At 36.8% G+C, this 26,620-nt stretch overlaps 1 protein-coding gene across 1 annotated transcript in view; it reads right to left on the reverse strand.

Annotated features, from left to right (window-relative positions):
* The window catches only part of ifngr1l (interferon gamma receptor 1-like), an 82,778-nt gene extending 65,903 nt beyond the window's left edge, over positions 1-16,875 (reverse strand). The window contains 3 exon segments of the mRNA XM_051916353.1: positions 5,298-5,479; positions 5,578-5,695; positions 16,677-16,875. Coding sequence (XP_051772313.1) covers positions 5,298-5,479; positions 5,578-5,695; positions 16,677-16,746 — 370 coding nt within the window. The 5' untranslated portion in view covers positions 16,747-16,875.
* Between the last annotated feature and the right edge of the window lie 9,745 nt (positions 16,876-26,620).

The following is a 26,620-nucleotide window of genomic DNA, read 5'->3' on the forward strand; positions in this document are numbered from 1 at the left end:
AAGAGTTTGCAGACTTTCTCTCAGACCTATTGGTCAACGTCGATAAAGCGCTGATTGTTGGAGATTTTAACATTCATGTAGACAATACAAATGATGCGTTAGGGGCTGCGTTTACAGATTTACTAAACTCGTTTGGGGTCAAACAAAACGTCACTGGACCCACTCACCGTCTTAATCATACACTAGATTTAATTATATCACATGGAATCAATCCTACTGATATAGAAATTATACCGCAAAGTGATGATATCACTGATCATTACCTTGTAACATGCGTACTGCATACTGCTGATATTTGTCAAATTGCACCGCAATATCGACTAGGTAGAACAATTCTTCCGACAACTAAAGATAAATTCACAAATAAACTGCCTGATCTGTCTCAGCTGCTCATTGTACCCAAACACACAAATGATCTTGAGAAGATTACTAGCAGTATGTGCACCACTTTCACTAGTACATTAGATACTGTTGCACCCATCAGATTAAAAAAGGTTAGAGAGAAAAATACTGTACCATGGTACAACAGTATTACTCACGCTATCAAGAGAGAAACTCGTAATCTAGAACGCAAATGGAGACAAACTCGTTTAGAGGTCTTTAGAATCGCGTGGAAAGACAGCTCGTCCCGTTATAGAAAGACTCTAAAAGCAGCCAGGGCCGAGCATCTCCGCAAACTCATAGAAAATAACCAAAACAATCCAAGGTTCTTATTTAGTACAGTGGCTAGATTAACAAATAAACAGACATCACCAGAACAAAACATTTCATTGCAGTTTAGTAGCGATGACTTTATGAATTTCTTTACTGAAAAAATCGAAAGCATCAGACATACAGTTGTAAATGTACAACCTTTGACACAGTTTTATAATTCAGCCTCAGTTATCACCCCTCAAGAACAGTTGCAGTGCTTTACAACTATAGGACAGGAAGAGCTAAATAAACTTATCACAGCGTCTAAACCAACAACATGTTTATTAGATCCAATACCCACTAAACTACTGAAAGAATTGTTACCTGTAGCAGAAGAGCCTCTTCTCAATATTATTAACTCGTCTTTATCTCTAGGTCATGTTCCAAGACCGTTCGAGCTAGCAGTTATTAAGCTTCTCATTAAGAAACCACAATTAGATCCAAATGTATTGGCAAATTACAGACCCATTTCAAATCTTCCATTTATATCTAAAATACTAGAAAAAGTGGTGTCGGTCCAATTGTGCTCCTTCTTGCAAAAAAATGCTATCTATGAAAAATTTCAGTCAGGATTCATACCTAGGATAGCTAAGTCCTCTAAAGGAGGGAGAGCGTTTTCACATTTGGCTCCTAAACTCTGGAACAGCCTTCCTGATAATGTTCGGGGCTCAGACTCGCTCACCCAGTTTAAATCTAGATTAAAGACGCATCTCTTTACCCAAGCATTCACATAATGCATCTCATATCAGATCAATTGCACATGACTATCTTTGCTTAATGTTATGAACAGCAGCTATGCTAATTATTCTCCATTTGCTTTTCCGTTGCGTCCCGAGGTGACTAGAGAGTACAGCAGCTTCAGTTTAGATCCAGCCTCTTAAGAAGACCTCAGATGACCAACACTTTTGAAGAGACAGCGCCAACTCCTGCGAGGACTTCAGAAGATGCAACATCTGGATCAACACGCACATTCGCAAATTTCTATATATACTAATTATTGTTAATATGTAATTCATTTTTTTCCAGGAGCTCTTTGCTTCTACCTTCAATTAAATTGCTAACAGTGATTGTAAATTAATTGCCTAAATTATTACATTATTAACTAACTGCAGTCTCCAAATTGTAATGATGACATGCACTCTCTGTAAAGCTGCTTTGAAACGATATGTATTGTGAAAAGCGCTATACAAATAAATGTGAATTTAATTGAATTGAATTGAATGACTACTAGTTCTCACACACTATCTGCACTTAACAGCACAATAAGAAAGCTGCACGCACTGTATTAGGAAAAATGAACAAAGTAAAAATGATGAGGATCTTACCGGTCTCAGGTGTCACAGGTGGGACACAGACGTCTCTGTAGGTATATGTAGGAATAGCATCAATCTTCCCTTCAAACTTCAACTCAACACACTGTCCGGCCACACTTTGGTTAAGGGGGATTTTTGTAGTGCATAGATCCTCATCCGCAAAACATGAGTATGAACTCTTTTTCTGAAGATGGAGAATAGAATAGAGTGATTTTTAAAAAGAAAAATTGCAATAACAGGTCTTTCAAAGTTTTTTTTTTTTTTTTTTTGACTGCATTTCTGACCTGATCATGTGTGATTGTGTACTTGAATTCATTATTCAGAATCTCCTCCTCATAAAGTAAGTAAGGGTGCTGAAAGGACACTTCAATCACATCTTTGTGGACAGATGTATTTACAGCTGGAAAGTCCATAGAGCCTGTAAAAAAAGCACAAGCCAATGCTTAAAAACAATCAAAATAACAAGAAGTTGAAAATAAAGAGTCAACTTTCAAGAGACTAAGGCAGATGAACCACTAAAATGGCATCCAAATAGATTCACATTTCCTGAAGGAAACAGCAGTGCCTTGCAAGGCAGCAAAATGATAGAGTTAAAGTTTTAGGGAAGTTTGTCTTTTAGGCTTTGGTTGAGCGTAAATGAAAAGTAAAAGAGTGAAGGCAACTATATGGTTTAACAGATGCTGTACTTAAAAGGACCAATCAAGCAAATATTAATGACATTATCAATAGGGGTGTAACTATATATCGTTGTATTGCGATATAAAAATGTGACGATATATATCAGTGATGTGAACAATATGAATTGTGGTATAGAGTTAGTTTTATCCAAGACTCAGCTTAATGCATTTATAATAAGTTCACCCAAAAATTAAAATTCTGTCATTATGTACTCACCCTCATGTCGTTTCAAACCTATAAGATTTTCGTTCATCTTCCAAACACAAATAAAGATATTTTTTAATGAAACCTGAGAAATTTCTGTCAATTTAAAGTCCATTCTCCTAAAACTTAAAAGGATCCAAAAAAAGGTCATAAAGGCATTGTGTAAATAATCAATTGTGAGGTTTAATCCAAGTCTTCTGGAGAGACACGATCGCTTTATATGATTAACAGGTTTACTGATCAACACACATACTGTAGTAAACACGGACGCTCAAATGTACCTGCGTGACATGCAAGGGTGAGTAAATTAAGACAGAGTTTTAATTTTGGGCGAACTAACCCATTAAAGTTTGGGAATAGTCATTTTGACACGCTTTGCGATTAGAACTGTGATTGACTGAATTGATCATCTGAAGCACAGTATGAGTTTTTTTAGTAGTATGACGGTTCAAAGTGTTTTAAATGGCTGCTTCTTATCATGTAAGTGCAATAGTAGAGGGAGAGACAGGACATAGTGCCAAATGTCTGATTTTACCAGTAAAATGGGTCTACATTATTTATATGTAGTCAGGGACAGAATGCAAACAAATGTGTCTAACATAATTCTGTATTTTCAGCTTCAGAATCATGAATATATTTATTCTGGTGTCACCACTGCCCTTTGCATTGGGGACCAGGACCAAGTCCAAGCCTATTTAAGTCCAACCCTGATGTAATACCAATTCTAGCATTTTAATCAACAGTACATTTTTGTTAACTTTTTACCATAATAATACAAAACCCTTGTCTTTACTTTGGCTTAAAGTATCATAATTGTATTGTGTCGTGTATCATGAAATGTATCGAATCGTGACACGAGTGTATCGTTACTCTCCTGGTCATCACTGTCAGTTACTTCTGAATGCTGAACATTCTTTCAAACAAGATTTTCAAAGATACACTATATTGCCAAAAGTTTTGGGATGCCTGCCTTTACAAGCACATGAACTTTAATGACATCCCATTCTTAATCCGTAGGGTTTAAGGGCCCACCCTTTGCAGCTAAAACAGCTTCAGCTCTTCTGGAAGGCTTTCCACAAGGTTTAGGAGTGTGTTTATGGGAATTTTTGACCATTCTTCTAGAAGTGCATTTGTGAGGTCAGGCAGTGATGTTGGCGAGAAGGCCTGGCTCACAGTCTCCTCTCTAATTCATCCCAGTCGGGTTGAGGTCAGGACTCTTTGCAGGCCAGTCAAGTTCCTCCACAGCAAACTCGCTCATCCATGTCTTTATGGACCTTGCTTTGTGCACTGGTGCGCAGTCATGTTGGAACAGGAAGGGGCCATCCCCAAACTGTTCCCAAAAAAAGTTGGGAGCATGAAATTGTCCAAAATGTCCTGGTATGCTGAAGCATTAAGAGTTCCTTTCACTGGAACTAAGGGGCCAAGCCCAACCCCTGAAAAACAACCCCACACCATAATCCCCCCTCCACCAAACTTTACACTTGGTACAATGCAGTCAGGCAAGTACCGTTCTCCTGCCAACAGCCAAACCCAGACTCCATCGGATTGGCAGACAGAGAAGCGTGATTCGTCACTCCAGAGAACACGTCTCCACTGCTCTAGAGTCCAGTGCCGGCATGCTTTACACCACTGCATCCGACGCTTTGCATTGCACTTGGTGATTTAAGGCTGCTCGGCCATGGAAACCCATTCCGTGAAGCTCTCTACGCACTGTTCTTAAGCTAATCTGAAGGCCACATGAAGTTTGGAGGTCTGTAGCTGTTGACTCTGCAGAAAGTTGGCGACTTCTGCGCACTATGTGCCTCAGCATGCGCTGACCCGCTCTGTGATTTTACATGGCCTACCACTTTGTGGCTGAGTTGCTGTTGTTCCCAATGGCTTCCACTTTGTTATGATACCACTAACAGTTGACCGTGGAATATTTAGTAGTGAGGAAATTTGAGGAATGGACTTATTGCACAGGTGGCAACCTATCACGGTACCACGCTTGAATTCACTGAGCTCCTGAGAGCGACCCATTCTTTCACAAATGTTTGTAGAAGCAGTCTGCACGCCTAGCTGCTTGATTTTATACACCTGTGGCCATGGAAGTGATTGAAACACCTGAATTCAATGATTTGGAGGGGCGTCCCAACACTTTTGGCAATATAGTGTATTTAAGCTTAAAGTTTGCTAAAACTATAGAATAGTCAAAAGATTAATAAAAGTTTGAACTGAGTCCATACACACCGGCTTGGGATGAATAAATTGCAGATGTTTTATATTTAAAGCAAGTATAGTAAAACATCAATTGTGTTTGTTTAATCATCATTAGTGCCTTGCAAACACTGTAATTACATTGTAAAAAAAAAAAAAAAAAAAAAAAAAGTATAATACTGTGTATGATTAAGTTATACTCAGGGAACTTACATTTATATGTATGTTTCTTCTCATCATAATAGTCTATGCTGTAGGTGAATTTAATGGAGGCACTTTCTGATTTCTCTTGTCCAACCTGTGCTGTCACAGCCACAAAGTAATCATCACCCGCATCGTTGCTGTAGTCGCTGATATCAAGGTACGTCTGGGAAGTGTCAACAGTTTGGGAATCACTACAGACAAATGAGACAAAGAGTGTCTTGTGATTAAGAAATGTCACATTTTTTGAAACTTTTTGTCAGCTGCTTTTGACGCACACACACCCACGTACCCATAATAAGGTCTGACCAATACACTGAACTCCAGCTGTTCAGCTGGATGACTGTAGTTCCAGTACAACACATTCACGAAGTTGTGGCAAACAACACTGACGTTTGTTGCAGAAGGAACTGTAGAAGAAGAAAAAAAAAATTTAGACACAATTACAAACTCAAAACTCGTGATTACATCAATTCCTTCCAGCATTGCTTAACGGGGACTGAAATGTTGAGGCATTTTGTCAGACAGACGTCATTTCTTTCAAATGTCACAATCTTAGACTAGACTTTGAGGTTTGATCAACATGTTCACTGCATCATATGATGCTTAAATGCTTGAAATGAGTTTAGTAGACAAATAAAAATTGTGCCTACATGAAAATGTCTTTAGAAAAAGAACATTTTAATAATAAAAAAACTGCTGAGTCACATTGAGAAGTATCCAGCATACGTGCAAACCGAAATCCTTCAATAATAACCTCTAAAATAGGGATGCATGTTATATCGGCCACCATATAAGTATTGATATATGTTTATTTTTAATGTTATCGTCCCCATCAGAAAATTTGGCCGATATATTAAAGCTGATAAATAATGGATTATTTCCTTCAGCTGAGACACTTCAGAAGCACACTGTTTACCATGATGGTTTTGAATTGCTTGAAATGTTATTGTAATCACTTCAGAAAGGAAAATACAGTTAAGTACAACATGTGCAGCCCAAGTCTGTCATATAGACTACATAAAATTATAATGAGAACATTTTAATTGTGTGCTTGGGACATGGCTTTTAATGGTGAGACTTGTTTTTGTAATCAGACTCTCAAAAATGATATAAAAAATTGGTTTTAGATTTATCGGCCAATATATCGGTTGTCGGCTTTCGAATATAAAGAATTACCGGTTATCGTATTGGCACATCCTTACTCTAAAACCAGCAAACCAGACCAGCCTGAACAGAGCGGGAGACCAGCTAACATCAATAAATGAGTTTAGACTGGAATAAGCCATTTTTATATTTCATCAGGTTACATAATTGTGTTGTTATATTGTTTGACTGATAGTGTATAAGCTGAGGTGAACCTATTTGTGAAAAATAGGCTTTAGATAAATGTGTTTTGTGCATTAGCCTGCTATTTCAGGTTAATGGGGTCATTTTGATGTGAGGAAGTTGCTGTTAGTCACAGGAAATGCAACTCTTGCCCAAAATTAAGACACTCGAGGCATCAGACTCCTGGTGAATTAGGTACTAGGACTCAGTTTTTACAAAGTAAATGTTGGTTGTGATGATTACTGTGATTTGAGGGGGGAAAAAAACCAAACCAATCTTAATTTAAGCCATTAGAGTAGATAAAAATGCTTTTACAGCATTAATTTTAAAAGAATGACTTGAGCTGTTTTTCTTTATAAAGAGTGAAATGAGTTGTTTTTGTAGTGTTAAACTATATGAACATAACCTTAGCAAGTAACTAAGAGTATGTAGACATATTTCGGCTATGTCACAGTTCAGCAAAGCTATTAATGCAGTTTCTGAAGTTTGAGAAGAAAAAAATAGCCAAATTATCAATGAAAAGCCTGATAAAAAAATCTGACTTGCAAACGTGAGAAAACTTTGTTGAAGAGAAGTGAAATTTAAAGCAGAAATCAGTTTTTGCACATAAGAGGAAGTTTTGTGCTGTTAACTCAGCGCTTTCCAAGTTTCGTTTTGATATGAGAGTATTTCAATATAAATAATAATAAATTGAAAAAAATTAATTGTTGAGAAAAATTCAATTCAACATGATAGTCAAAATTTTAAGTTCTCTCAACTATTGTTTTAATAATTGTACCAAGTAAAGGTGTTTTGTCAATTTGAATTTGTTTGTTCACTAAATGCAAAATGCCTCATTCAGCCAATATATTCATCAAGACAACAAAAGATTTCATGTTCAGCAAATTTTCTTTTAGTAACTCAAATTAATTTGTTATTGAAAGCCATATGTAGTATAACCTTATAGGACACTTAAAGGGGTCATGAATTGAGAAATCAACTTTTCCTTGAGCTTTTGATACATAAGAGGTCATCGTACTATGAAGCCCAAAAGTATACTTCACTTTTTACACGTACGCGAGGGTCAGCGCACAGTGCAAATTTCGTCATCAGAGGAGTATGCGCGTACTCTACGCGCATCGTCAACTTTTTGTAACCGCGTGTACTTGTAAGTGCAGGTCGCACATGCGCATTCAATTTTTTTTTGCAGTAATTAGTTTATCCACAAGGTGGCAACTGTGCCCTGGGGGCGTTGGTTCACAAAGTAGTCGAAGAAAACCTGCATAAACAGAACAGACCAGAACACATGCAAGCTACAGCGACAATGGAGGCCTACATAGACGAGAGATTGTGTGAAGAGGTTAGAAAGTATTATTGCAATGTTAGACCCGCCCATTGGTGTGTTAGTGAGATGAGGAAGAGAGAAAAATAACATTACCTTTAAAAGGATCCTAATGCTAGGAATATGGTTATTTATAGAGATGCATCGATTGCAATTTTCTTGGTCGATTCCGATTTCCGGTTACGGCTGTTGTTTACGCTATGCCGGCATTTTCGAACCCGATTAGTTGAAAACACCGGGGTTGCATTTCAGTGTAAATGTACCAAAATGGAGACTTTTGAAAATGATGGCACGGCTGCCCACATTCACTCTGCGTATCCTTGACGATCGCGTAAACAATAGTTATTGAGACTGAACTACAATATTTGCTGGCTCTGTTGTCATTTTTAGCAGCCATTGTGCAGTTCAACTCGGCATATTTTTAATACTGCAGCTGCCTACTTGCACAAGAGGCAACTGTTTACACTTGTATGCGCATGCCCAGTGTGCGTGAACGGTCATGTGACATGCGTTTTCGGCCGTGTAGTGTAGAAGGAGATTGTTTCTGAAACGCTGTGGAAACGCCAGTGTAGACGAGGATTGTTTTCATTTTAAAACGCCGTTTTAAAATAAAAATGCACTAGTGTAAACGGGCCTTAATGATCCAAAACTAACTGTGTTTATCTGAATACTCGCCAAGACGGGCATTTTGACAATTTTATGTACTTGACCATTTTAGCGCAGTAAGCCACTCATTTTGGTACTTGCGACTCACAAGCTGTTTGAGACTTAAGCCCCAGGTATACTTCGGCCGTCCGCGTTTGTGCGCTGCACACCCCGTCCGCGTGCAGCCCAAATTTCGAGACCGCGTGCAACAATGCATGCGCAAGCAGGACAGAAGAGTCCACTAGGGGGCAATATGCACAGTACTGAGCACAATGTGTAGTCGTTGAAGAAGAGACTGTAAAGCGCGATTCAAAAACAAGACGAGTAAACTCAGAAGCATGCCTTCTCCATTGTTTTTGTTTCTTGTTCTCTTGGTGTATCTTCTGAACTATGTTGCAATGGTGGATGCACTATTTTTCTTCTCCGATCCTGCCCAGCTAATGTCCCGTTGATGACACGATGTCTGGTAAAGAGTATATGTACTGCACATGTGTCGAACTCGGTCATCCGCGCGCATCCGTGGTTTAGTATACTTTGAAGGACACGCGGACGCGACTGCGCGCGAGACGCATCCGGGCGCGGAAAGTGAAGTATACCCGGGGCTTGAGCGTGGCTTGTGCACTCCACTTAGATAGATGAGTTGTGGTGCGTGCGCTTTTGGTGCGAGTGCGAAACCTGTGGGGATTACTAAAATTATGCACATTATTTAACAAGGTGGCTGTGAGTCACTTTGCCGTCAGAAAGAAGAGAGCGAGAACGCACGGCTGACGTTATTGCCTGTGCCGCTGGCAACAAAACGAATCGGCTCGGAATCGGAAAGACGTGAGACTGGCCGGTCACCGATCCGGGCCGATCATGAGGAAAATCGTCCGATTCCGATCTCTGGCCGATCGATCGGTGCATCTCTAGTTATTTATTTTCAACAATGTGAATGTCTCAGTTGAGCTTTATGTATTTGTTTTTGCTACATTTCACTGTGATTTATTTGGTAAATAAATCGCATTTCGGCGCAGGCTTTGAAAACAGACTTTTACGATATGGACTCGACAGTAATGCAACATGTAAGTAACTGCGTTAATTCTAATGCCTGATCTGATTTTAATGATTCATGTACAGTCAGATGTTCTTTGTCTGTGTGTCAGTAAATCAAACCAGTGACTAAACGGACAACTTCATGTTGTTTCTCTTAGTAGGATGAAAATAATCAGTTATTTAAATGGTGATTAAATTATATATAGAAAGCAATCAAAGAACGCTCCCTTTACAATCACTGGAGCTGTCAATCAAACAGCGCAAGTTTATCAATGACTGAGTTCTGGACTCGCGCCAAAACTCTCGTTTTATTCAACAAATCTCTTAAGGCCGGAACACACCAAGTCGACGGTTGGCCGTCTGGCAGTTTTTGTTCGTCGGCCGACTAAGTTTTGAAATGTTGAGCGGCGTCGGCGCTCGTCGGTCCGTCGGGCCATCTGATCATTCTGATTGGCTGTTCAGCTACTGCCACCTGCTGGTACGGAAAGGCATTTCATCTTGCGCAGGCGCAGAACGGACGTGCTACTTGGCCGTCGGGCGTCGGTTTGGTGTCAGGGCAACTTTGGACACAGACGCTGCCGACGTGAGCAAACCCCGCAGTCTGCTTTCGTCACCACTAGTTCGTCGGCGTTGGCTTGGTGTGTTGCGGCCTTTAAGGTGATGATACACAGGGCAACCTTTTGAGCAATGTTGCCGAGCAACGTTGCTTGGGCACTTTCCCACTGAGAATGAGCAACAAATTTATATCTGGATACGTTAGCTCGGTCGTGGGCAATTTTTTGAGATCCTCCAATCAGAATGTTAGCAGCCAATCACGTGACCGGTTCGGAGATTTCAGAAAAAATTCAAACAAGATGGCAGCCTCTCAGCGGCACTGGAGCGGAGAAAAGGAGTGTGAACTTATATCTTTTTACGCTAGTAAGTTGTCATGCGTCAACCCAAAACAGGGAATTTACCTCATATATTGCTTAAAATACCAACAACTGTCCAATGTAATGCGTGTAAACTGTAATTAAGGCATTGAATGTTGTCAGTTAAATACTAAAAAGACGGGTGTATTTAACGTCTGTGGTAGCATAGGCTGTAGGGCGTATGGCACATGAATGTAGCTTTTGATGCGATCGACGCAAGTTCGAATCTGCCTTTTGCTGAACTTGCTCTTCTTTCTTGTCCTATCACAAATCAGATCGGAAAGGCATTTTTTTTTAATAAAAATGAAGAAAATATTTGAAAAGTTGAAATAAAGTGCCTAACAAGTGTTTATAACAAAAGTATTTATTGGGTTGGCAATAGATTTGCTCCTCTCTGATTAGTTGCTGCCAACTAGTTAGTTGCCGTGTGTCTCATCAGGTTGCCCGTTGACGGCAACAATGCCCAGCAACATTGCTCAAAAAGTTGCCCTGTGTATCATCACCTTTAGTTACATTGCGTTTGCACTGTTAGTTATGATGAAAGCATTCGTTAGTGTGCAGAAATTGAGTTACAATGACGAGATCACTGCTTTCATGAGCTCAACAACATGTCTGTGATCGGCTACAATCTTCATCACTGCAACCTTTCATGCCACCATCTAAATATAATGCCATAGATCTAAATGTAATGCTATAATCAACACTTTTCATGATTAGTTAACCTTGAGAGCTGTAAAAGTAAAAACGTGCTAAAAGTTTTCCAGAGAGTAATATTTTCATATGCAAAGATGTTAGCCAATCACAGCAGTGGGCGTTTACTCTGAAGTCTCACAGCAGACGATAAAATCAGGGTAGGAAAAATGCCTTTTATTTCTAAATTATGAAAATTTTTAATATAAAAAGCATACTAACATTATAAGTGCACCCCAGGAAACATAAAACAAAACAATGCAGTTCATGACCCCTTTAATGTGTTAAGTGAACGATGCTATGATTGTAAAGAAGAAGAACAATCATCCCTACAAAGCAAAGATATCTAAGATTAGATATAGTTTTAAATGGCTGAACATACTTTAGGTCTCTTGACACACACACAAACCGCGGTGACAAACAAATGTAAAATGGTGAGTTCTTTACATCACAACAAATAACTAACAATAATGAGAAATAAAAAAAAGTTTAAATGAAGTCATCAAAAGCAAAAAAAAAAAAAAAATCCTATAACAGTAACCACAGTTTATTCATGCTGCAATGCATGCTGGGAACTCACAAAGTCTTAACATTGCAGCAATATGAAATTCTTTGTTCAGACAACTGTTTTTGTCTAGTTGGGACAACAATTTGGGGCAGTTCTGTTAGTCTGACATGGGTTTTTGTGTAGTTTCAAGAAAATAACATTTCTTAGTTTTTAAAACTCAAGAGATTTTGTAAACTGGAAAATATGTAGTGGCCTTTTTACAGTGTAGCAATAATCCACTGGAGGCCTTTGTTTGTTCATTATGATTTCAGCCTGAGAGTGACAGAAGCAGAGGCCACACTGACTCGCAGCTGTAACCACGTGTGATTACTGACATTTTCACACCCACTCATATCAGACCTAGCTGCGGTTTTACTGTGATACAAGTGTGAAAATAAAACCAAAGTGTCCGTACTACATTACAGCACCCATACTGTACATTCAACAACAAACTCTGGCCAAAACAATGGGTAACTGGCTGGCACATTGGTGCGAACAAAAACAGAGAAAGTAAGATAAAAATGAAGGAATGAAAATAACAGGAAGGAAGTTAAAGAGCAAGAGAGAGAAGTGAGAGAAAGATACTCGTGCAAACACAAAGGGGAAAAACGTGCAGACAAAAGTTTAAGTGATAAACCTAAACTGCATCCAACATAGAGCTGCAAACTGATACTAACAAGTACAATAGAAATAAAATATAATATCTGCTAAGTGAAACCTAATGTAAGAATCTGCCTGCAAGTCATGTGACATTCATAAAGCAAGAGTAATGTACCTGGAGGTAAAACTACAGTGTTACATTATATAATGTTTAACAGATTATTCTATCTTCGGATAAACATAATTAATACTAACTTGAGGTTTTTATCATATACATGTTTTAATGTAGCCTATATGGCCTACAGATCTTAAGCATAAGGTTAGGTGATGATATACTAAAACCACCAGTGTTTTATTATTTATTACCAAGAAGAATTCATATTTTATTTATGTTTACACATATTGTATATGGGCCATTCTACAGAATTAGTTCAAAGTCAGAGCTGGAAAAAATGTCTTTTTCCACAAATTTTGTATGTATGCAAACTGTATAATAATATCCACATTTCTAGTAATTGTGCAGTTATTTCTCATATTGTATTTTCAGAAAGTTTTGGAATATTTTTCCTCTCCCCAAATTTGTCACTACCAAAACACAATAATAAATAATTTAATAAGGGTTACATTGACCTATTAAGATTTTGTTTACATCTACCTTGCAAAAAAAAAAAAAAAAAAAAAAAAACCTGTGAAAAAAAAGTTCTCACAGGTAAATAAATAACAATTACAATTTTAACAATATTTCATGTGTACGTAGTGTTCAGTAGTTTCAAAATTTAGATAATTTTGAGTCTAGCTCCAAGATGATAATCAGCACATGGTTAGCTAGCACAGTTCTGAACAGTTTTACACACATAAAAACGAAATTTTATGGAATAACACCCAAAACTGGTGCTTGATGAAAAATAGTGTTTGGTAGTGACGTTCCTTAAAGTTACACACAGGCTATGAGAGGGAGGGACACAGGAATATTTCCTGATCAGAAATGTAGAAGTGTGTTAAAATCAGTCTCAGTTAATGGAATAAAACATGCACTCTGTCGGTAGTGACATGAAAATGCAGGTTTTTTAAAACGTTTTATGATTCACAAAGAAAATAAAAAATTATTTTTTGAACCACTTTTTTTTAAAAAACAGCAATGGAATAAAATGCAAAAATTATTTCAACATCATTTTCACAAGTTGAGATTTAGGGGTTAGGGTTTAGGACAGCCACCTCCCAATTGAAAGTACCCAATAAATGATGATTTTATATATATTAATCTTACTGATATTTTAAATATTATTGTGGGTTTCAACAGATAATAGAAGGATCTTAGTAAACAGCTAAGATTTGAATAAATAAATGCTTTTTTTTTTTTTTTTTTTTGGTTGTGGGACATCAGTTTGCACCAATTCTGTAGAATGGCCCATATAATAACAACTTGATAGTCAATAATAACACTGATCTCCACCACTAACACACTCCACCACTGATCAAATCATGTCAACTCTATTTCTGCCTTGCAGAAGCTCATGAATTGATTATACGTAAAGTATTTACACAAGGCCGCCGTACTTAAAGAGCCAGACAGATTGTCTGACCGCCCACTTTTCCAAGAGCCTTGTTTCCGGAAGCATTTTGTCCACAGGGATTTAAAAAAAAGAAGGAAAAAAAAAAAAAAAAGCCATGAACAAAAAAAAAAAAAAAAAAACTTTTGAGGCAATGAACTACATCCAAGTTTAGCAAATTATATTAAAAAAATAATACATAATTCATAATAATAATAATAATAATAATAATAATGTTCAAATATATTACGACATATCACTGCACATTTTTATGATGTTTGGTGGTGGACGCCTTCACTGTTCTCTCTTGCCAAGACTTGCATTTCCAAGATAACAACTCTGACGGATGGACCCTTTAATATGGTTAATGTAGATCTCCACCAGAAATCTGGCAAGTAAACACAACTGGGATTGTAATGAGTACAGATCTCATTACACGGATCTTTGAAATGCTTCATTCAGACTGGTGTTCAATCATGGCATTCAGCTGTCAGATATTCCCTAGTATTTACGGTCATCCATGGATATGCTGTATATCAGGGTAACTTTACTGGCCACTTTCATGTCACACGCAGACTGTCATCATCTTGTGCCTCAGTTATCAATCGTAGTGAATGAACATCACCTCAGAGGACTATAGTATTATTAATTGTTGCTAGGTTGATTTGTATGTTGTAATGGACTATTTTTCTTAGTGGAATCTTTAGGATAATATACTGGTAAATTTATAAAATAATGCTTCAAGTAGTTTTTTTTGCTGGCTTACCAAATATCGAACACTTACTTATCAAACACAAAGAGTTACAGCAGCCTCAGTCATTTATTAACAGGGTTGGGTAGGTTACATTTAAAATGTATTTCACTACAGATTACAAAATACATGCTTTAAAAAGTAATTTGTAACATATTTTGTTAGATTACCCAAGTTTTGTAACTTAATCTAAATACTTTACCATACTTTGGAATACTAATAAATATGCAACACAAAAACAAAGTTATTGCGAGTTACCATCTCACAATTCTCACTTTTTTTCTCAGAACTGCATGATAAAGTCAGAATAAACTCGCAATATTGAGGAAAATCTGAATTGTGAGATATAGGGCCGGTTTCATAGACATGACTTAGACTAACCCAGGATTAGGCCTTAGTTATTTAAGTAGCTTTTATAAACGTACCCTAGAAAAAATATTACTGGTGTACATCTTGAGAAAAAACAATGGCACTGACATAGTTTAGGATATGTCAGTACAAGTTGCTTTCAGTTAAATCAGCTCAAACATGCATTTTAGTCTGGGACTAAAAGTCTTTTTAAGACTTTTTAAGACTTTATAACTTGCAATTGTGAGTTCATATTTCCCAGTTCTGACTTTATATAAGGCAATTATGAGTTCAAATCATGCAATTATGAGGGGAAAAAAAGGAAGAATGGTGAAATGCAAACTTGCAATTGTGAGGAAAAGTCAGAATTGTGAGATAAAGTGTCACAATTACCTTTTTTTTTTTTTTTCACAAACAACTATCACAAAACATGAAAACAGTCGTGGATCATCCAGGTAATAACAGGACAGTTAAGATTCAAAGGTATGTACATTTTTGAATGGGGCAATTTTTATAAATTCAGTAATTTTGTGTTGTGGAGTATATGTAAACATCTGTTATGTTATTCAAGACAGTACTAAATAAAAAATAGCATGCAATTTTTATGATCCTGCTTGGCATATTTTGTTAAAATTATTCAAATGTTGCATTTTCTGCAAGGGTTATGAATCTTATGAGCAGAAATGTAGCTTAGGATGCTTTTGTCAGAATCATCAATTGCCCGTCGCAGTTTACATTAATGTTTAAATGAAATAAATGACATTAAAATTCAAAGTAATCACTTTGATAACCTAAAATACTTTTCGGAAGTAACTGTAATTTGATTACCACCCATTTCAAATATAACTGTAATGAAATACAGTTACTCAAATTTTGTATTTTAAATACGCAACTAAGTTACACGTATTTCGTCAACAGTTACTCCAACCCTGTTTATTGATAAGAAGAACACGCCTCCAAAAATCGCTGTATTGTGGTACTTTTTTCGGTAGGCCACTATTATGAGTGTAATGTGGCGACGTAAACCTTTGTTTGTTTGCATAAAAACGCAGTCAGCGCAGTAAATAATACGGTCGATTGATTCTTGATGAGGAGGAGGAACATTTTTGTTACATTACAAATCAAGTCCCTCGGCTGCGACTCTCTGACATTTTGAGAAACAAAAAAAATGAAGGGGAACCTTTAAATGTGAGCGCATACGCCTATAAACACTCGCTCATGTTCTATAATTATGTTATAAATAGCAAAATGTGAACTATTTTGATTCTTAACATATTTTGTAGGCTATTTTTTAAACGCAAAAACAGCACAGACGATAAAATATTAAATGCATATTCTCTATAAACACTTAACGAGTTAACTTCATAACTTCAGAGATTTTCAGGCAGGGAAATCACAAACACAACGTTACATTTCCCAGATTTCCATAAACGTTTATGGGAACCACATCAGGCCTGTTACCAGAAATGATCGACGCATTTGAATATCATAGCCTACAGCTCAACACACTCAAGCAGGTTTTATTTAGAAAATAATGCTTAGACTGTTATATATTGAATATTTATGTTCATATCTCATGGACGCACGCGCTCAGATAGACAAACAGATAAAACGACATCATCTTTAGAACGAGCAGCTTTAGCAATTTTCTATTTAGCAATACTCACCAAAACCAAAGATACATTGACACAATAGGGCGTAAATCACCCCAAGCTTGAATAAAGGATCCACCGACATTGTGGTAAATCGGTTTTTTCAAAAAATTTCAGGCCAGCTTCAGATGAGCGTCCAAGACCCGACCAACATTTCCTGACTCGGCTTTGTGTTTGTGGCTCTTGCGCATTCGCCTCTACTGGACTCGATCTGGGTTGCCAAATATTCAAAATCCCCCTGACACAGTAAAAACGTGACGGGTTCCGCTTTATTTCATTATACACAATATGAGTTATTTACTTTATTTGATTGGTAAAATATGTTTTTCTAATATATAAATACTGCTGACTTGATGTGTATTTTAAGCTTTAGTTTTTACGTGATCTGGCAACCCCGGGGAATGATACGGTGCTTTCCATCTTATAATGCCTCAGGCAAAAAGCTTACATGAAACAAGTGCACTAGAGCTTACCTGAAAGATTGGTAAAACATTACAGTTTCGATATTACTCATCATATATATATATATATTCTGTAATGGGATCAGGGCTAACTTAATTTCTGTGTTATTTTTGAAAGTCAAGTTGACTATAAAACATCATCAACACTGGAGGAAAACACGTTTATTTAACAGTTTATGTACAGCATAGTGTAGAGTGTTATCATTTATACTACGGGGCTGTTGAATGCTCAAATCTGATTGGTTGACCAGCGTTCTAAGGCGCACAGTTATTTTCAGGGAAATGCACGGCTAAAGTAGTTCCAGGCAGGTCTTGACTGCATTACAGTTCCATATTACTTCGCCAAACGTTTTCAGTTATTTCAATAGGTCCTACAGACTACAACCGCAAAAGACACAAAACCCACAACGACACTGACCATGAAAATAAATATAGTAAACAATAGGGTGAAAACGACAAATTATTGTCATGGTTTTTGCCACAAAATATGTTTTATTGTGTCCAGAAAGTGCATACTCTCTTGCGCTCTCTCTCCTTCTTGTACACACCTACTGTATAGTACGTACACACAATCAAACAGAAACGTTTTGTCAGCGCTGCTCTGATGAATTAATCAGTAAATTAGTTTAGCAACTTAAAAGCTACATGACTCACCAGCGAGGAATTAACTGTGTGGTTCTTGAGGTAGGTACAATTTTAGCTTCGCTATTAGTAGACGCTGCTGCCGTGAGAGAGGCACAGACACTCAGGTAGGCTAATTCACATGCTTATTCTCTCTCTCTCTCTCTCTCTCTCTCTTTCTCAAGTACGTTAATAACTGTATCAACGGTATTATTCTGCTATCAAGGCTCAAGCCTCCATTACTAGTTCTGAAATGACGTTTTGGAATTAGCAACGGAGGCTTGGGATAAGATGCATAAGAAATTAGTCCCACACACTATGGAGCTAGAAATATGACATAATGATCTGAATTTGAATTGTGTAAATTTGAATTATTGGCAAGTATCATTTAACAGAATGCAGCATGCATAACAAATTCAAAACACCAAATTCAATTATTCGAACCACCAAATTCAAAATTCGAAACACCAAATTCAATATTCTAAAATTCAAAACGCAGAAATTCAGATCGTACTGAAAGTAGGTCAGAGGTCCAACTTCCGGGTTCCACAGGGAAGAGTAGAGGATCTCGGAAAAGTCGAACGTTGCATTTTGGCCAATTACAGAGCAGCAATAATTCTCAGCATGCGATACATTTATCTCTGGGGGTCTCTGCTACGCCTATTTGTTTTAGTATAAAGTATATTTAGTATGGAAGTGATTAGCATGCGTAACAGTCACACATATCTCTATAATTACTATATTTCTGCTGCATTCTGTTATCGAAGTTGGATGTTAGGCTATTTCACTCGCTGGTGTTTTTAGCTCAAGACATCACAAATGATCATTCAGATATGTGTAACATAGCAGGCGCGACTACATGATTTATTTCTGCTCAATATCATGCCAATGGTAGGCTTATTAAATTAAATCTGAAGGGATGTGTCTGTGACCTATTAAAAATACCATGGTAGCCTGTTCATGGTCACATCGCACCTGCAGCGCTTCTGTGAACGGAGAAAAACAGACTAAATTATAGCCTGTAAAAGGAATAGGTCTAAACGAAACATAGGCTATGTTACTCCAATTAATTAACAGATTAACAAAAGAAAAAACTGCGTAGTAAAGGCTGTGCTGAATTTTGGTTAATTTTTGCGCTCCACAAACCTGTTCACGGAAATGGTAGAAAGCGCATTGTTTTGTTTTTATTTGTAAGTGTTAACAAATAAAGAAACACACGCTTTAAAGTTTCCAATGATGATGTGTTAGCTGTATGACTATAAATGATGGAGTATTATAGCCTACTGCTGTTTAAGGAAAAAATCCAAGTGATCGCGCCGGCGCCTCATGCCTGTACAGTACACACAACAGGCTATCAGTTGGATTGTTAAATTGACATCACAGACTGTTCATCAAAATAAAATGCAGTCGACCGAATATAGCCTATAAAAATTACACTGCTCGAGTTCAGCGTGACCACCGGCCCACTATGCTGTTATGCCAAGCACATTTTTGCTCACGTGAAGAATGCTGTTTTACGAGGACACTGAACAAGAGTGAAGTACAAAAACTTGTTTACTAAGTAAAAGTTTAGCAACCAAATGTTAGCCTACATCTCGAATAATATGGAAATTGGCGTTAGTGCTGAATGAGAGAAAGCCCAATGCCGTTTGTTTCACTTTTAAATAAATTCGTTTTGGCTTTGCATTTAGGCTATATGTTGTTTATAATGAATGCCGCTATAGTTAGTGCTTTATTTTACAATTTTAGCCTATATACAATTTTATAGCCTATTACTAATTGTATAGGCCTATAGTTTTTTTCTATATTTACCCACGTTATATAGTAGGCCTATTACACATATAGCAAATGGCAACTAAAATAGCCCAAATAACATTATACCAAAAGTTATAGGCCATAATGTGTTTACACAATGATAGAGGTTACAATCAAGAGAGCTTTACTCAGTCCATTTTAAATTCTATTTTTTGCCGCCTCTGAAATAGGTTAAATCATATAGCCTACTGGCGAAGTTCAGTATGCTAGATGCACAAAACGGACTTCATTTGCGTCAAAGAAAAGCATATTTACACTGTCTGAATCATTCCCTATTCTCTATATAGTGCACTATGTGCCATTCACCATGTAGAAACTAGTAAATGTGTGAACAAATGACCGATTTCAGCCGAAGCTTCAGCGTCTGTTTATAGTGTAGGAGGAGGCGGGACTTCAGATTGTAGAGAGCATTTGATTGGACCGAAGATTTGACGAGAAACTGAAGTGTGATGTGATGTCATGAAAATCCGTGATCCATTTTAGCGGAAGTGAGAGACTGAATTTTTGAATGCTTATATCTCCTAAATGTGAATTTTGTCATTGTTTTGGAACACACCAGCTTATTCATAACCTTAAGGCGAACATATTCATACTAAAAGCTAAAAAACTTAAATTTTGATTTCAGGGGGACTTTAACATTCATCAAAGACAAATAAGGATGTTCAAAAAATGTTGTTCTCAGAATGTTTTCTTTCAACATCATAAGAACGTTCATCATGTAAAAACAACATCATAATGACATTCCAAGAACGTTAAGAACGTTTCTCTAAACATCATGAGAACGCATAGCAAAGATCAGTAATGCTACAAATGTTATTTAAAGAATGTTTTATCTTTAACAAAACATTAGTGAAAGTTGTGGTAATGTTTCCTGTTAGCTGGGTGGTCAGAGTTATAGCCTACTGTACCTGTTTATTGAAAAGAGAAACTGAAACACATGTGACACTTTGACCCAATATCAATGTGTCAAACTAAAATTTATATAAACTTAACAACACAGTTGAAAATTTCAATCAAAATCTACTTCTTTATATAGACTAATCTTATACAAACTTGTCTTAATGCCAGCGTTTCATTGAGCTCAGTTAGAAAATATTAGGAATTTTAGATGGATGACAGAATTCACAAATATGTCTCAATTTACAATACTGAAATAGCCCTTATTACAACTTCCCCATGTGAGAAATATAGCCCTTATTGAATGAACAAGACGTATTCAGTTTATCCCATCATTGTCAGGCAGGTGATATTGTTGGCAGGAAAATAGTAACTTTCATGCAAGATCTGTATTTCAAGGTCCTGTAAGTTTGATGATGTCTTCTTGGTCACTTTAGAGAAACGCTTAAGTTACTTGCCTTGAGCAGAAGGAAGTTTCTCCTGGATTTGCACACGTGTACAATGGTGATTGGTTTCTATGGTTTCTATTCTTTTACCAGTGTCAGGGTTGGGTCTTGTTTCTGTTTATCTTATTTTGTTATACTATGAGTTGGTTTTTGCTCTGTTTTCTGTTTCCTTTGTTCCTTTTTTCCACTTCTACACTCAAAAAAATGATTCTTGCCACTAATTGAAATTAAGCAAACAATTCAAATAAAATGTATTTAAAAACGTATAAAATAACTATTATTATTCCAAATTACTTTTATACAACATGAATGAAATGGATTCAAGACCAACCTGATCAAATTACATAAACTATACTTAATTCATTGCCGTAAGGCGCAAATGCAAGTGTTGCGCATGCTCATTGGAGTCTGGAGTCAAATAACAACAACTGAAGGCGGCAAACTGGCAACGGTGATCTACTCTCTGACTCAGCGAAAAGGAGGATTTGGATGCATAGATGTGGATGTTTTCAAGGTAAGATATGTTTATTAACGATTTAAACTTCAACAATATCCATTTTTATGTTTATTCGATCTTGTTTTCTTAGTTCTAGCATGATCGAGAGCTATCTGGCCTCCAATAGACTGCAACACAACTATCACTTTCAAGGTCCAGAAAGGTAGTAAAGACATCATTAAAATAGTCAACATGACTGCAGTGGTTCAACCTTAATAGTATGAAGCGACGAGAATACTTTTTGTGCGCAAAACAAAAAAACAAAAACAAAACAAAATAACTTTATTCAAAAATGTCTTCCCTTTTATGTCAGTCTCCTACGCAGTTGATGTTGTACACACAAAATATCTTAATTTGTGTTTTGAAGATGAACGAAGGTGTTAGGGGTTTGGAGCAACATGAGGGTGAGTAATTAATGACAGAAATTTCATTTTTGGGCGAATAAACCCAAAGATGTTAGCCCTTGTGCTATTCCTTGTCCAGGAAGTTAACTTGTGAGTAGCACACTTGGGCTACTGAATGCCTAAATGCTGAAATTTGACGGACAACAGAAAACCTGTTATATGTAAAGTAAATTATAATCCTTCAGATTGCTTTTCTTTTTTTCCCCAAGTGTCCTGATTGTTTATTTGTTTGAACAAATGTTTACAAGGAATGTAACCATTTACAGATCTGTATCAAGTTTTAGATAAGTGAAAGCACAAACTGATGACAATACTATGCAGTGAGATCCCAATATTACCTTGAAATTGTGAAAATAATGTTTGATGTTGAAATTTGGTTCCATGTTGATCTATGAACTTGTTGGCACACAGCCATAACCATTGTGTTAGTTTGGGAGAAGGCACAAAACTGCAGTAAACAGTTGCCTTAATTTGTGAAATACTGCATTATGTTAAATTTTTTTTGTCAGATTGGATGTTTCTTATTATTCCTGGAGCAATTGTGACAATAAATGTTTATAAATGTAACACGTATTTGACCATTTATTTAATATAAATAAAGAAATGTAAGATAGTTATATAAAGCAAGTAAGAATAAGTTATTTGAAAAGAGTAAGGTTTATGTATTACACAAGCTTAAATTGCAGTTTATCAGTTAACATAACCTTTATTTAATTCATTCAAGTCAACTGAACATAATGGGGAAGCTTAAGTAAAAGTTAACTTTTTTACGTTGGATTTATGTGATTAAATTGGATGGAAATTTTATATGCAATTGAATTACATAAGTTTTAACTTTTGGGGTTAAATATTTTTTTGAGTGTAGTTAGTTTCTATGGTTACTCATGGTTTAATTTAGTGTTTACACCTGATGTTCATTTAGGTGATTGGTTTGTTCAGTGTATTTAAGCTCTGTTTCCTTCAGTTCATTGTCTGTCCTCATCAAGATTATGCTGTTTTTTCTGTTCCTGTGTTCTGAGTTTTTTTTTTTTTTTTTTTGAGTTTGTGTTTGAACAAAACAAGACTGCTACTTTTAGATCCTTTTCTCACATTTATTTGAAACCACACGACAGAAGGACAACTAGCGGCAGCAAATCCTCCTCCTCTCGCAGGGGAATCAGTCCCTAGAGAGGCACACACAGGCATTTCTGGACCTTTGCCATCACGCCCAATTATGATGACTTCTGTCTGTATGCTTTTCAGGACAAGCCTCAATGTGGAGACGAGAACACGCTTGCCCGGAAACAAGTGTCTAGGGCAGTGGTTCTCAACTGGGGGCCGTGGCCCACTAGGAGGCCTCAGTGATCCTCCAGGGGGGCCCAGATAACTTTAAATAATAAAATTAATTTAAATATATTAAGATAATTCATTAATTTTATTACTAATACGTTCAATTAAAAAATTAACAAAGCACCACCTCTCTCGCACCTATTCTGTGGTTGTTTCGGAGCAGCCCAATCCATTTCTCATCGCACTGTGTGAAATATAGACTGAATGGCGGCTCAAAACACGTATACGTAAACTACATCTCTCATTTGAATAAAAAAAAAGTTTTGCTAAAAAAGTTTTGATGGATGACGATTGTAATGAAGTACAGACAATTACAGTGACATACAGGAGTTGTACATTAGGCATGCGGGAGTCTGTTATTATTAGCTGAGTTTCCACTGTCCGGCCAAAGGCGAGAATGCTAGTGCATGCCAGGGTCAGTCATGTTTACACTGTCACTTCCAGGGGCTTCCTCTGGGCCAACGGCCAGAGTTTTTTGGCCCGCCGAATACCTTGGTGCAAAGCGGGCCAACTGGGGCTTGAGGAGTGGCCATTAACAGAAGTGGAGTTTACCAGAGTCAAACCGTGTATGTACGCTCTCGGCTCACTGTTTACAGTTCAATATTAATGTACTGTGAGTGTTTTATGATGGATGTTCGCTGAAGAAGCGTGTTATGGAGAAATTTGTGCGGATCAGTGGTGTTTATGTACACATGGGCATCAGACACTCCAAACATAGATATGATTGCTTGTTCTGACAGAGGAACTGTTCACTGATGACATCGACCCATCATCTGTGCCCCTAGGATTACCAGTGGAGTTTGAGGGGATGTCATGGAGTTCAACCTCCTCGACAGCAGCTGACGAAATGCTTATAGATTTTGAAAGTAAGTGCATCCTGCCCATTTCTGTTTCCTGCACCGAGCGTTATCAGTATTTAAGTTTTATAATTTGAATTCCTGCCCTGCCTCCCACTCCCACCTCCTCTGCTTGTTTTAAGTCAGCCTGTTCTGTGTCAACCTAGAGATCCCTTTCTGAATTTTATGCCGGTCCCATGTGACCCTGTTAAGCCTGTCTGTTCACCCCCACCTGCACTGCCCCATCCTCCAGCCCTGCCAGCACTGCCTCTCCTAAGCCCTTTGGTTCCCTCTCTGGTCATCATTAGTTCACCTCGGTAAGAGTATTTGTCAGCTCAGCCCATGATGATTGACCCAGTAGCTGCAGTATTACCAAATCCTTCAGAAGGAGTTACTAATTATTTGGATCAGTATTCTGAAGTGAGAAACATGATAACTCCCTAGTAACTACTGGAGTCATTGTAAACTTTTGAGGTTTTTGTAAAGTATTGGATAGTAATAACTCAAGAGTTACTATATAACTCTAAAGTAACTACTACTTCTACGGATCAGTATTCTAAAGTGAAAATCATTGTAACCCACTAGTAATTACTCAAGTGTTACCAAATACATAATAAGGAACTACTGTACAAAACTGTACAAAAATATACAAAAACATCAAGAGTTTACAATGACTCCAGTAGTTACTAGAGAGTTATCATGTTTCTCACTTCAGAATACTGATCCAAATAATTAGTAATTCCTTCTGAAGGATTTGGTAATACTTCAGTCATTACTAGTAGGTTACCATGACCTTTACTTTAGAATTAATTATACATTATGCATCATTCATGTTAATTATGAACCTGTATATAGTAGTTCTTAGTAGTTCTCTGGAAAAACAGTAGTTACTGATTAGCTAATAGTGAACTACCACCTTCAACTGAGCACTATTACTTACTAATTCATTAATCAGAGTTTTTTGTTAGTTAATAGTAGCTACTAGAGTGTTAATAATGTGTTACTCATTTGTTCCTGTGTAGTTATTCATTAATGAAGGATCAGTATTCTAAAGTGTTACCAAATAAAGCTGCAAGCATCAATGAGAAAATGTTCCATGATGAACAGAGGTGTACATCTCTGCATTTCCACCACCTTTGTAAAAAATGATATGAACAATAAGCCACAACAACATGTCTTTCCATTACTTTGACACATCAATTTAACCAATTTCAATTGTTTTTTAAAGTTATGACTTGTAAAGCCAATTTGGTTATACTTAAAAATTTAGGGCAGCAACTGAACTGAAGTTCTCAAGTTGAATTAGGGGGAAATTTTATTTTACAGTGCTCCCCCTGAACATTCAGTTCTAGCATTTGTTACATCCGTGGCACCGCAACCACAAAACTTTGCACTTCAGCATTTTATTACTGTTTTTCAACAGCGTGTCAAACCACATGCAAGCTAAACATTTTTAAATGGGAACTTGAAGAAAGAAACATGAACGTGATTTCTAATAACATTGTCTTTTTGTTTCTCATGATCCTAACAAAGATAGTTATGAAATTCTTTGCACAGCTATTTGTAAAAAATGATTATGTCATGCTGATATTCAAATATTGCTTAAATATTATACAACAATATTATCCATGACTGTGGGAATGAGATAAGGTTTACTGAGCCATTATATTTTGCCTCAATGTGTGAACTTGTGCACCAAGATAACTGTCCTGCTGAAAAGAGAACATGTACAGCATACAGATGGTCTTTTAAATGCCTCTTTTTTATATCTTTATTGCTGACTCCTTCACCTGCTCGGTAATTCTGTCTGCTCTCATACTGAGGAGGTTGAATATGTACTAAATCACATTTCAGTATTATTCATATCAGCAAAACATGATAACTGGTCTTAATACGTTCATTATTTACTGTAAATGATAAGAAAAATATTTGGTAAAACTTTATTTCAATGGTCCACTTTAGACATTCTGTAGACCAAGTAACTTTGCAACTACATGTCAACTAACTCTCATTAGAGTATTAGTAAACTGTCTGCTTAATATCTGCTAACACTTTATTTTGATGCTCCCAACAGACATTCTACTGACTATAAGTAACTTTACAAGTTCATGTAAACTTATTCTACTAACCCTGACAGTCTACTAATACTCTAATGAGAGTTAGTTGACATTTAGGTTCAATATTAGGCCTACTTATAGCCAACAGGGAGACCATCAACATAAACCAAATATTTACAGTGAAATGTAATGGGGTGAGAAATTGATGGTGTTTGTAAGTTTTTCATTCTTGTTAAGTGCCTGCAAGAGTCTAACTATTGCTTCAATAGCTTTAACTTTAAATAAACCTACTAGCCTGCTTTTTGCTTCGACTGAATAATTAGCACACGCTAGCATCCTGTTTGGTCTGTAACACCTAATTCTGTACATTGAAAAGAGGAGGATTCATTACACCTCCTCTGGACATTCTAATGTATTACACTCAAAAAAAAAAAAAAAAAAAAAAAGGAACAAAAAGGGAAAGTTCATGTGATTCATTGCATGATCCATATATGAGTAATTCATTTGTTTTTGAGTAGTTCTGTCGAAACGCAGCATGCCCATGGAGAAGATTTTAGTTTCAAATTTACATAAATGTAGGCTTTAAAGACTATATTT

Source organism: Ctenopharyngodon idella, chromosome 13, assembly GCF_019924925.1.
Source record: "Ctenopharyngodon idella isolate HZGC_01 chromosome 13, HZGC01, whole genome shotgun sequence".
Taxonomy (NCBI): domain Eukaryota; kingdom Metazoa; phylum Chordata; class Actinopteri; order Cypriniformes; family Xenocyprididae; genus Ctenopharyngodon; species Ctenopharyngodon idella.